This window comes from Poecilia reticulata, chromosome 17 (assembly GCF_904066995.2).
Source record: "Poecilia reticulata chromosome 17, P_reticulata-male-v2, whole genome shotgun sequence".
In the NCBI taxonomy this organism is placed as follows: Eukaryota; Metazoa; Chordata; class Actinopteri; order Cyprinodontiformes; family Poeciliidae; genus Poecilia; species Poecilia reticulata.
The window spans coordinates 30,392,311-30,405,083 of record NC_088846.1 but is presented as its reverse complement, the minus strand read 5'-3'; the positions used below and the strand labels follow the sequence as shown (position 1 = coordinate 30,405,083).

At 47.9% G+C, this 12,773-nt stretch overlaps 1 protein-coding gene across 2 annotated transcripts; it reads left to right on the top strand.

Annotated features, from left to right (window-relative positions):
• Positions 1–740: 740 nt before the first annotated feature.
• On the top strand, positions 741–10,790 carry LOC103479960 (uncharacterized). Of its 2 annotated transcripts, XM_081598092.1 has the most exons (5): positions 4,960–5,087; positions 5,208–5,372; positions 7,620–7,895; positions 7,984–8,010; positions 10,349–10,790. In XM_081598092.1, exons 3-5 carry the CDS (start codon positions 7,742–7,744, stop codon positions 10,456–10,458), a joined length of 291 nt encoding a protein of 96 aa, XP_081454218.1. In that variant the 5' UTR covers positions 4,960–5,087; positions 5,208–5,372; positions 7,620–7,741; the 3' UTR covers positions 10,459–10,790. The 2 variants fall into 2 exon arrangements, with proteins under 2 accessions (XP_081454217.1, XP_081454218.1); XM_081598091.1 differs by lacking the exon at positions 5,208–5,372 and having other exon boundaries at positions 741–5,087.
• Positions 10,791–12,773: the final 1,983 nt, after the last annotated feature.

Genomic DNA, 12,773 nt, shown 5'->3' with positions numbered 1-12,773 from the left:
TATCTATAGATATCTATAGATATCTATATCTATAGATATCTATAGATATAGATATCTATATCTATATCTATAGATATAGATATCTATATCTATATCTATAGATATAGATATCTATAGATATAGATATAGATATCTATATCTATAGATATCTATATCTATAGATATAGATATCTATAGATATCTATATCTATAGATATCTATATCTATAGATATCTATATCTATAGATATCTATATCTATAGATATCTATAGATATAGATATCTATAGATATCTATAGATATCTATATCTATAGATATCTATAGATATATATCTATAGATATCTATAGATATAGATATATATAGATAAATATAGATATCTATATCTATAGATATCTATATATATCTATAGATATAGATATATATAAATATCTCATTAGCATCAGTCAAAAAGTGTAAATATTCAGAAAGTGTGTTAGTTACTTTGTAAACATCACTGCTGTGTTTTTTTTAAAATTATTTTTCTTTTTTTTTGTCCATCACTGCAAACACAAAATCTTGCCCAGTATTTTTGGTCTAATTTCTAGTGTGAATATCTTTTGACTTATTTTAAATGTGCTTCATCAACAAATAATCGCTTGTTTAAAGACACGATTCCTTAATATCGATGAGAAAGAACCACAGTTTCACTGGATCATTTCACTTGAAACAACATTTTTCCTGTTAAATTTATCTGCCATTGGATCTGGTACATTTCCACCAGTTGTTCTTGAAACAAAGGCCTGTTTCTAAGTTTCTTTTTCGTTAGTCTTATTTGAACTGAGTTATTTTGTCTATAAGACCAAACTGACGTGGTAAGTTTGTGTCTTTGCAGTGTGATGAGCTGCAGTAGATAACGATCCTCCTCCCTTCAATCCAACCACAGCGAGTTGATAAGAAAAACCTCAAACCGCCTTCAGCTGCTGCTGCGACGCTCCCATAGAGAAACAATTCAACAGTTTTTGTATGAGTGTTTCTCACCGTGTTTACGGACCACAGTGACTGAAGTCGGCCTGAACGTCTGACAAAAACCTCCGAGCCTTACGACGAACCGCTGATGGATTCAACACAAAGCTCTGATTCCTCCAATCCTTATTGTACAACTTTGGACATTTAAACCACCGATCCACTCCACCTGCATGGTGACCCAGCTTCTAGGAGTCACTAGCTGGTCAAATGTTGCCTGATAAGGTTTTAGGCAGAGAAATTACAATTCCCATCAGTCCGTCTGTCTGTCCATTAACTACATTTAACTTCTCACCTTCACATTTCGCTACGTTCTTCCCTCAAATGGTCCAAAACTCCATCCATCCATCCATCCATCCATCCATTTTCTTCCGCTTATCCGGGGTCGGGTCGCGGGGGCAGCAGCTTCAGAAGGGAGGCCCAGACTTCCCTCTTCCAGCTCCTCCAGGAATCCCAAGGCGTTCCCAGGCCATAGAGAGACATCGTCCCTCCAGGTGTCCTGGGTCTCCCCTCCTCCCGGTGGGACCTGAACTCCTCACCAGGGAGGCGTCCAGGAGGCATCCTGACCAGATGCCCGAGCCTCAACTGGCTCCTCTCGACGTGGAGCAGCAGCTGCTCTACTCTGAGTCCCTCCCGGATGACCGAGCTTCTCTCTCTAAGGGAGAGCCCAGCCACCCTGCGGAGGAGGAAACCCATTTCGGCCGCTTGTACCCGTGATCTGGTTCTTTCGGTCATGACCCAAAGCTCATGACCATAGATGAGGGTGGGAACGTAGATCGACCGGTAAATCGAAAGCTTCGATTTACCGGTCGATTTAGCTTCGCAAATGGTCCAAAACCCAGAGACGCCAAAACTCAGCCACTGGAAGCTGCGACTCAGTTTGACCCAAAGGTGACCATTAAACTGGTTCTGCTCTTCAGCTGCAGACCCAGCAGAACCACTTCACCTGCCCAACCACACAGAATCCAAACAATCTGAGTCTTAATGGGCCTCAGCTGTCTCTAGTAAAGACCAGTGGAAAAATCTGACCTTCACTGAGAATCAACCTGAATGTTTCACAGCAGCTTTAAAGCCCAGATTCACAGGAACCAACGAAGGAAAAGAAAGTCCTTCCACATCGAGAGGACGGTGGCAGACGAGGGCCAAAGCAGAGTCCCAGCTGAGTCAACCGGCTGTTTCAGCATCACAAGAACAGGAATCTCAACGACCACCTGATCTGATTCTGCCTGAAGGCTTGAGCTGACGGACTGATCCTCATCTGCACTCAGATTTTCCAGATGTTTCTGTAGTGGTGGGATGTTTCCTGCTGCTGGACAGCAGATGTGGTTCCTGGTATCTATGATCCTCAAGTCTTGGGAGAGCAGTTGATGCCTCTGAGATCGTCTCAGGTTGCTGAAGGCTCTGCAGTTTGTTTACAGTAACAGGGTTTCCCCCAGCGACCCGCCATCCTTTACTAGCGCCACCGCCTGGCTAAACCTTACTTGTTTATGTTTTTAGGAAAATAATAATTAACAAAAAAACACGGGCTGCACAGTGGTGCAGTTGGTAGAGCTGTTGCCTTGCAGCAAGAAGGTTCTGGGTTCAATTCCCGGTCTTTCTGCATGGAGTCTCCATGTTCTCCCTGTGCATGGTGGGTTTTCTCCTGGTACTCCAGTTTCCTCCCACAGTCCAAAAACATGACTGTCAGGTTAATTGGTCTCTCCAGATTGTCCCTAGGTGTGACTGTGTGTGTGTGGTTGGTTGTGTGTCTCTGTGTTGCCCTGCGACAGACTGGTGACCTGTCCAGGTGACCCCGCCTCTCGCCCGAAACGTTAGCTGGAGAGGCAGCAGCACCTCCTGACCCACTGAGGGACAAGGGTGAAAGAAAATGGATGGATGGATGGACATATGTTTATAGCAGATAGGTTTCTAGTTTAGGCATTTAAAACCGGACCAATCACACCGCTGGCGCCTCGCGCGCTGCAGTAGCTGGAATAAGTTTACCTCAGCGCAGATCCTGCGCGCATCCTTTCACTCAAACTGGACACAGGCTGACCTGTATGGATATTTACATCAACCCCCTGTGAGGAATTATGATTCTTTGCAGAGGTTTTGATCAAGGTAGGAGTTTAAACACCACTCTGGTTGGCTCTGGTTGCGCAGCTCTACGTGAACTGCAGAAAGAACTTGTAGTCGCTTTCAGAGGTCTGTTGAGAGAGCGGTGAGAATGATTTATATTTATGGACAAAGAGTTTTGTGTGGCTTTTCCATCTCAACACGCTGCCCAGCGCCCGGCTCTATCTGTGTTCCCGGTTGGCTGGTGTATTAGTTAATGCACAGTAGGTGAGGCTGCCATGCATCGGCGCCACTGGGCCATCTGACCCACAAAGCAGGTGCAACGTTTAGCCCAAAGACAGACAGGTGGAGCGGGAATCGAACCCTCTCTTTGTGGAACAAACTCCTACCACCGTCACCATCAGCACAGCTTATCATGATACAGTCACACTTTGAAACAGTTCTGCTGCAAAATGTCTGCAACCATTTGGCTCCTCGGGGATTTGAGTTTGAAACCTCGATGTGTTTAGTGGCATCACGTTCAGAACGTCGTCCAGGAAGCCTCGTCTGCCCACCGCTGAGTCCTTCATACAGCAGCTTCCTGGACATCAGCCAGCCTCTGGAAGGCTCTGGACAGCCGCCTGGAGAATCTACTCAAACCGTCAGAACCGTTTCCTCACCTGAAAATGAAAAGGGTGGTTTGAATTGTTCGTCCACATGGATTCGGCATCTTGGAGCCCAGAATTGATGGACCTGAAACCAGGACCCAGAGTGGATACATTTCACAATGTCTGCATCCAATCCAACACATCTCTGTTGGTTTTGCACCTTCCTCTCTCAAATGACAGACATGGGGCAGTTTGGTGTGTTTTTGTTCATTGTGTGGCGGCGTTGCAGCGCCCCCGATTGGCCTGGCATACCTACTACACCATTTTCTGCAGCGCTGCTCCGTGTTCTGTGGATGCTCAGGTTTTCTTCATCATTTACAACTTTTCCATGTTTCTCTGTGTAGACGGGGCCTAAACCAGGAATGTTGGCCGTTTTTGCTCTGTGTCAACACAGAAAATGTTTTTCATGTTCACGGAACATATTTGTGAAAATGCTGATGCATTTGCCAAACCTCTGACCTCTGACCCCGACGACGTCACACAAACAGTAATGATGATGTCCAAGGTTCCCCCAGAAACATGCTAACCGCGGCGGTTGGGCTCAGTCCCAGCGACTCGCCGTGTCCGACTTTGAAATGTTGACAGGAAATTTAAAGTATCACTTGATTATTATGTGTTATTAGAGGATTAATTTCTGAACACCAACTATAAAGTTGTAAAAAATGTAAACATTAAAAATAATTAAAAGAGCAATGCTAAGCCTGGTGTAGCTCAAGTAAAGCCTGGCGGGCTGCCAGGCTTATAATAGACTGGAGGAAACCTGCAGCAAAACCTCCACAAATCTCAAATTATGTCTTTTTGTTGTTATTTTTATTGCAGTGTTGCGTTTATGGCCGACTGTGTGCGGATGCCTTATTTGCATACTTGCTGTTTAGCGCCACTTACAGGTCTGGAGGAGTAACAGCAGCAGTTTGGTGCCGATTGAAACGGTTCTGTGTCGATGGATGATGATCATTTCTGACCCACACAAATGGATCAGACTGAGATCTGAATATTGAATTAATAAGTTTATAGATGCAGCATCAGTTTTATGAAGGTTAACTTTGAAATCAGTTTTGATTATATGCATGTTTAGTTTGTAAAAAGCCAAAACAAAAACCCACATGCATAAATATTGTGGTAGAGATGAAAATCCAAACTGTTTGTATCATATTAGAGTTTGTTGATTTTTATGCATAATGATGGAGGAAAACACCAGCAGGAGGTTTTTTCAGTCTGGAGGTTCAGCTGGTTTCCTGCTGCAGGTTTTTGTTGGGCGGTTTCTCATCGTGTTAGCTGGGGTACCACTCTGACTGAACCTGCACACACAGCGCTGCAAAAACCTCCAGGCTCTGCTGACCTGCCTGGAAAACCCTTAAAACCCCCATGGAGACCCAAACAACCGGAACCAAGCTGCGTTTCAGGTCAGTCCTCTAAAAGCTCCTTTATGAAGAAAACCTGAAGCTTTTCTTGCGCTCACATCTCTGCTGTGCTTCTGATCAAACGCTCGTCGGAGTGAAATCCACCTTTTAAAATCCCAACAGATCCTCGTTTACCGCTGCCGGATTCATAACGGCTCCGTTTGAGGAGCTGCAGGATTTTTCTGCTCCTCTGGAAACGATTTCAGCTCCCAGGTTTTTGTACGAGGCTGTAATACTGTGATGCTCTGACGTTCGGGAAGCCGATCCGACTCACCGTCTCTCCTAAAGGTCAGAACAAGCTTCCACACATTTAGGATGTTTTTACCTCCAAACGAGTGAAAGAGGTTTCATCTGAGCTGCACAGACTTTGACTAGGACTCGTTTCTCTGTAGATCTGAGCAAAACGAGCCGTTGAGACCGAAACGCTCTGAGCGACGATCTGATCCAAGAACCAAACTTTATGGTTTCAAAAACATATTTATGCTGTGATGTGGCATCAACACTCGATAATTAATCCTTATTACGTCATTAAAGGTTTTTCTTTTCAGGATCCAAAAATAAATGCATTAAAATAGTTGGAATTAAATATCAGTGTGAAAATGTTGACGTTACACAAAATATATTTAATTGATTTGGATAAATCAATGAGTTGATAAACGTCTGAAATTAGTTTTTAATGTTTTAGTAACTTTAGATTTTGAGTCTTGGATCTGAAATTAATCTGAGAAAAATGTTGTTTTGGTTTATTGTAATAATTGAGTCGTTTCTAAAATGATCAGAAATGTTCAGATAAAAACATAAACGTTCAGATATTAAAAATAAATGTTCAGATATTAAACATAAACGTTCAGATATTAAACATAAACGTTCAGATATTAAACATAAATGTTCAGATATTAAAAATAAATGTTCAGATATTAAACATAAATGTTCAGATATTAAAAATAAACGTTCAGATATTAAAAATAAATGTTCAGATATTAAAAATAAATGTTCAGATATTAAAAATAAATGTTCAGATATTAAACATAAACGTTCAGATTTTAAAAATAAACGTTCAGATATTAAACATAAACGTTGAATCGGCACTAAAGTTGTAAATGTTTGATCTCATCAGGAACAAAAACTTAAACCTGATCAAAGTTATAAAAAATAACAAATAATTTTAATCAGTTTAGTTTGTAAAAAATAAAATTCCAGATCTAATAAAATGTTTAATGTAAACCAGGATTTGACCATAAAGGCTCATCAGAGGAAATGATCTGGTTTATATTCATAAAATGGAACAAATTAATTAATGTTCATGTTTAATATCTTGGTTAACAATAAACACAAAGAAGGAAAATTAGTTTTTATTCTCATTTTCAGAATATTAATTCAGCCTGAGATGAAACTTCATGGATATAAAATCTATTAAATCATCAAAATCAGATTTTAGTTTTTATCACCTGCAGTTTAATATTCAATATGGTGGAAAATGATTTAAAATAAATTTAATATTTAATATTAGGAAGATAAAAAATGTCAATTTAATATCATAGAATTTAACACAATTATATCAAACTTTCTTATTATTGTCATTAATTTCAACTGGAGCATTAAAATAAACATTTAGTCATAAATATGAAGCTTTAATATAAATGACTGTTTGTAGTGAATCTGCATAAAAATGATTATTTTAATGTTTAATCAGAGACTTTCTGTAATAAACTGGTTTCATTTGGTCCAAAATTATCAATTATTAAAGTTTATTTTAATAACTTTATTAAAATTCCTGCAATGTTTTGTGTTTAATGTTTGACCCGGTTCTGGTTCTTAATGTTTGACCCGGTTCTGGTTCTTAATGTTTGACCCGGTTCTGGTTCTTAATGTTTGACCCGGTTCTGGTTCTTAATGTTTGACCCGGTTCTGGTTCTTAATGTTTGACCCTGGTTTTTATTGTCTGACCCGGTTCTGGTTCTTAATGTTTGACCCGGTTCTGGTTCTTAGTGTTTGACCCGGTTCTGGTTCTTAGTGTTTGACCCGGTTCTGGTTCTTAGTGTTTGACCCGGTTCTGGTTCTTAGTGTTTGACCCGGTTCTGGTTCTTAATGTTTGACCCGGTTCTGGTTCTTAATGTTTGACCCGGTTCTGGTTCTTAATGTTTGACCCTGGTTTTTATTGTCTGACCCGGTTCTGGTTCTTAATGTTTGACCCGGTTCTGGTTCTTAATGTTTGACCCGGTTCTGGTTCTTAGTGTTTGACCCGGTTCTGGTTCTTAATGTTTGACCCGGTTCTGGTTCTTAATGTTTGACCCGGTTCTGGTTCTTAGTGTTTGACCCGGTTCTGGTTCTTAATGTTTGACCCGGTTCTGGTTCTTAATGTTTGACCCGGTTCTGGTTCTTAGTGTTTGACCCGGTTCTGGTTCTTAATGTCTGACCCGGTTCTGGTTCTTAGTGTTTGACCCGGTTCTGGTTCTTAGTGTTTGACCCGGTTCTGGTTCTTAATGTCTGACCCGGTTCTGGTTCTTAATGTCTGACCCGGTTCTGGTTCCCCAGATGACTCCCCCGTCAGTCCGGTCCTCTTCCTCCTGGGTCGCCTGCAGCCTGCCGGTTCTTCCCCGGCCCAGTCGGGTCCAGATGTGTGTCTGGCTGCAGGTTTCCGTCCCAGTGGACCCGACATGGTTCTGGAAACCACGGTGGGTCGGGTCGCGGTGAAAACGGGTCCGGCTCGCCGTTCAGCCGCCACCAAGACCTTCTACTACCCCGGATTCAGCGACGGAACCATCAGCTCCTGCAAACTGGGCCAAACGTCCAGCGGCGGCCAGAAAGCAGGTAAGAAACACCTGGAGGTCAAAGGTCAAAGTTCTGCTCAGGAGATTCTGGAGCTTTTTGTCTCTGATGGTCATTTTCTGTCCAACAGGAGAAAAACCTGACAAGATTTATCCAGGCAAGTTCACACACACCTGAACACACACCTGAACACACACACCTGAACACACACACCTGAACACACACACCTGAACACACACACACCTGAACACACACCTGAACACACACACACCTGAACACACACCTGAACACACACACACCTGAACACACACCTGAACACACACCTGAACACACACACACACCTGAACACACACACACCTGAACACACACCTGAACACACACCTGAACACACACACACCTGAACACACACCTGAACACACACCTGAACACACACACACACCTGAACACACACCTGAACACACACACACATGAACACACACCTGAACACACACACACATGAACACACACCTGAACACACACCTGAACACACACACACATGAACACACACCTGAACACACACCTGAACACACACACACCTGAACACACACCTGAACACACACCTGAACACACACACACATGAACACACACCTGAACACACACCTGAACACACACACACACGAACACACACCTGAACACACACCTGAACACACACCTGAACACACACACACATGAACACACACCTGAACACACACCTGAACACACACACACCTGAACACACACCTGAACACACACCTGAACACACACACACACCTGAACACACACCTGAACACACACACACATGAACACACACCTGAACACACACACACATGAACACACACCTGAACACACACCTGAACACACACACACATGAACACACACCTGAACACACACCTGAACACACACACACCTGAACACACACCTGAACACACACCTGAACACACACACACATGAACACACACCTGAACACACACCTGAACACACACACACATGAACACACACCTGAACACACACACACATGAACACACACACCTGAACACACACCTGAACACACACCTGAACACACACACACATGAACACACACCTGAACACACACCTGAACACACACACACCTGAACACACACCTGAACACACACCTGAACACACACACACATGAACACACACCTGAACACACACCTGAACACACACACACATGAACACACACCTGAACACACACACACATGAACACACACCTGAACACACACCTGAACACACACACACATGAACACACACCTGAACACACACACACATGAACACACACACCTGAACACACACCTGAACACACACCTGAACACACACACACATGAACACACACCTGAACACACACCTGAACACACACACACCTGAACACACACCTGAACACACACCTGAACACACACACACCTGAACACACACCTGAACACACACCTGAACACACACCTGAACACACCTGAACACACCTGAACACACACCCGCACACACACCCGAACACACCTGAACACACCCCAACACACACCCGAACACACACACACCTGAACACACACCTGAACACACACCTGAACACACACCTGCACACACACCTGCACACACACCTGAACACACACCTGAACACACACCTGAACACACACACACCTGAACACACACCTGAACACACACCTGAACACACACACACATGAACACACACCTGAACACACACCTGAACACACACACACATGAACACACACCTGAACACACACACACATGAACACACACCTGAACACACACCTGAACACACACACACATGAACACACACCTGAACACACACACACATGAACACACACACCTGAACACACACCTGAACACACACCTGAACACACACACACATGAACACACACCTGAACACACACCTGAACACACACACACCTGAACACACACCTGAACACACACCTGAACACACACACACCTGAACACACACCTGAACACACACACACACCTGAACACACACCTGAACACACACACACCTGAACACACACCTGAACACACACCTGAACACACACACACACCTGAACACACACACACCTGAACACACACCTGAACACACACCTGAACACACACCTGAACACACACACACCTGAACACACACCTGAACACACACCTGAACACACACCTGAACACACACACACCTGAACACACACCTGAACACACACCTGAACACACACCTGAACACACACACACCTGAACACACACACACACACCTGAACACACACCTGAACACACACACACCTGAACACACACCTGAACACACACCTGCTCTCTCTCTCCCTCTCTCTCTCTCTCTCTCTCTCTCTCTCTCTCTCTCTCTCTCTCTCTCTCTCTCTCTCTCTCTCTCTCTCTCTCTCTCTCTCTCCCTCTCTCTCTCTCTCTCTCATGTCGTGATGTTCCCTCTGGTTCTGATCCGTTTCCTGGTTCCTGTGTGAATCCAGACCAAGCCCATCAGAACTCCTTCCTGCTGCTGATCAGCGGCGTCCGGCTGATCTTCGCCAAGGTCGTGACCTTCAACACCATCCTGACCATCAGAACCTTGATCATGTGACCCGTTTGGGCCGAACCGACTGCAGGACACAGGAAGCATCACGGCGGATTTTATGCTCCTAATCTGGTGGAAAATAATCCAGGATAATAATCCAAAGGGAACAAACTGGAGTTTGAAATTAGAAGTTTATTAGATGAACCTGAGGGATGAAAACCAAACATGAACTAAAAACCTGTTTAGTTTTAATCCAAACATTTCATTTGACCAAAATACCTCAAGTATCAAAGCAAAGTGAGAAATAAGGTTATTAATTATAAGTTTATGAAATATGATGTTTTTAATCCTGTTGGTTTTTCCTAATCAGAAAACAGTTCAATAAACGTTTAACTTCATCATGGCTTCATGTGTTCATAGAGGTGAAACTGTGACAACATGAAGTTAGAATCTGATTTTTAACCGTCATTTTGACTGAATCTTTATTTTCCTCCTGGTTTTGCTTCAGTTCAGCTGTTTGTTGTTTAGATGGATGATTTCAGCAGGTTTGTGATGAATGAGGCGTCCCTCAGGGCGGCAGGCGTCCCTCAGGGCGGCAGGCGTCCCTCAGGGCGGCAGGCGTCCCTCAGGGCGCCAGGCGTCCCTCAGGGCGGCAGGCGTCCCTCAGGGCGGCAGGCGTCCCTCAGGGCGCCAGGCGTCCCTCAGGGCGCCAGGCGTCCCTCAGGGCGCCAGGCGTCCCTCAGGGCGCCAGGCGTCCCTCAGGGCACGGCAGGCGTCCCTCAGGGCGGCAGGCGTCCCTCAGGGCGGCAGGCGTCCCTCAGGGCGGCAGGCGTCCCTCAGGGGGCGCCAGGCGTCCCTCAGGGCGGCAGGCGTCCCTCAGGGCGGCAGGCGTCCCTCAGGGCGGCAGGCGTCCCTCAGGGCGCGCCAGGCGTCCCTCAGGGCGCGCCAGGCGTCCCTCAGGGCGGCAGGCGTCCCTCAGGGCGCGCCAGGCGTCCCTCAGGGCGGCAGGCGTCCCTCAGGGGGCGCCAGGCGTCCCTCAGGGCGCGGCAGGCGTCCCTCAGGGCGGCAGGCGTCCCTCAGGACGGCAGGCGTCCCTCAGGGGGCGCCAGGCGTCCCACAGGGCGCCAGGCGTCCCTCAGGGGGCGCCAGGCGTCCCTCAGGGGGCGCCAGGCGTCCCTCAGGGCGCCAGGCGTCCCTCAGGGCACGGCAGGCGTCCCTCAGGGCGGCAGGCGTCCCTCAGGGCGGCAGGCGTCCCTCAGGGCACGGCAGGCGTCCCTCAGGGCGGCAGGCGTCCCTCCGGGGGCGCCAGGCGTCCCTCAGGGCGGCAGGCGTCCCTCAGGGGGCGCCAGGCGTCCCTCAGGGCGGCAGGCGTCCCTCAGGGCGCGCCAGGCGTCCCTCAGGGCGGCAGGCGTCCCTCAGGGCGCGCCAGGCGTCCCTCAGGGCGGCAGGCGTCCCTCAGGGGGCGCCAGGCGTCCCTCAGGGCGCGCCAGGCGTCCCTCAGGGCGCGGCAGGCGTCCCTCAGGGCGGCAGGCGTCCCTCAGGGAGCGCCAGGCGTCCCTCAGGGCGCGCCAGGCGTCCCTCAGGGCGGCAGGCGTCCCTCAGGGCGGCAGGCGTCCCTCAGGGCGGCAGGCGTCCCTCAGGGGGCACCAGGCGTCCCTCAGGGCGCGCCAGGCGTCCCTCAGGGCGCGGCAGGCGTCCCTCAGGGCGCCAGGCGTCCCTCAGGGCGCGCCAGGCGTCCCTCAGGGCGCGGCAGGCGTCCCTCAGGGCGGCAGGCGTCCCTCAGGGAGCGCCAGGCGTCCCTCAGGGCGCGCCAGGCGTCCCTCAGGGCGGCAGGCGTCCCTCAGGGCGGCAGGCGTCCCTCAGGGCGGCAGGCGTCCCTCAGGGGGCACCAGGCGTCCCTCAGGGCGCGCCAGGCGTCCCTCAGGGCGCAGCAGGCGTCCCTCAGGGCGGCAGGCGTCCCTCAGGGCGCGCCAGGCGTCCCTCAGGGCGGCAGGCGTCCCTCAGGGCGGCAGGCGTCCCTCAGGGCGGCAGGCGTCCCTCAGGGCGGCAGGCGTCCCTCAGGCGCCAGGCGTCCCTCAGGGCGCGGCAGGCGTCCCTCAGGGCGCCAGGCGTCCCTCAGGGCGCGGCAGGCGTCCCTCAGGGCGGCAGGCGTCCCTCAGGGCGCGGCTCTCGGACCTCCTTTATTCTTGATTTATTCCTGTTGAAGCTCCAGCGGCGGCCGGTCGCCTCCATGTTCCTCATCATAACGTCTCAGTTTGATCGGTTGGAACAGGAAGTGACAGGAAGGTTGGAACAGGAAGTGACAGGAAGGTTGGAACCACATTGGAACAGGAAGTGAAGCTGCAGATGGAATCAGTGAGAAACCAAACGGCTGCAGTTTC

What these genes read in the sequence shown, in the direction of transcription:
- LOC103479960 (XM_081598091.1), top strand. Translation starts at nt 4,856, where the DNA reads ATGCATAATGATGGAGGAAAACACCAGCAGGAGGTTTTTTCAGTCTGG. An exon ending in GGAACCAAGCTGCGTTTCAG is followed by an intron (nt 5,088 to 7,619) that starts GTCAGTCCTCTA and finishes CTGGTTCCCCAG; the next exon opens with ATGACTCCCCCGTCAGTCCG. An exon ending in ACCTGACAAGATTTATCCAG is followed by an intron (nt 8,011 to 10,348) that starts GCAAGTTCACAC and finishes GTGTGAATCCAG; the next exon opens with ACCAAGCCCATCAGAACTCC.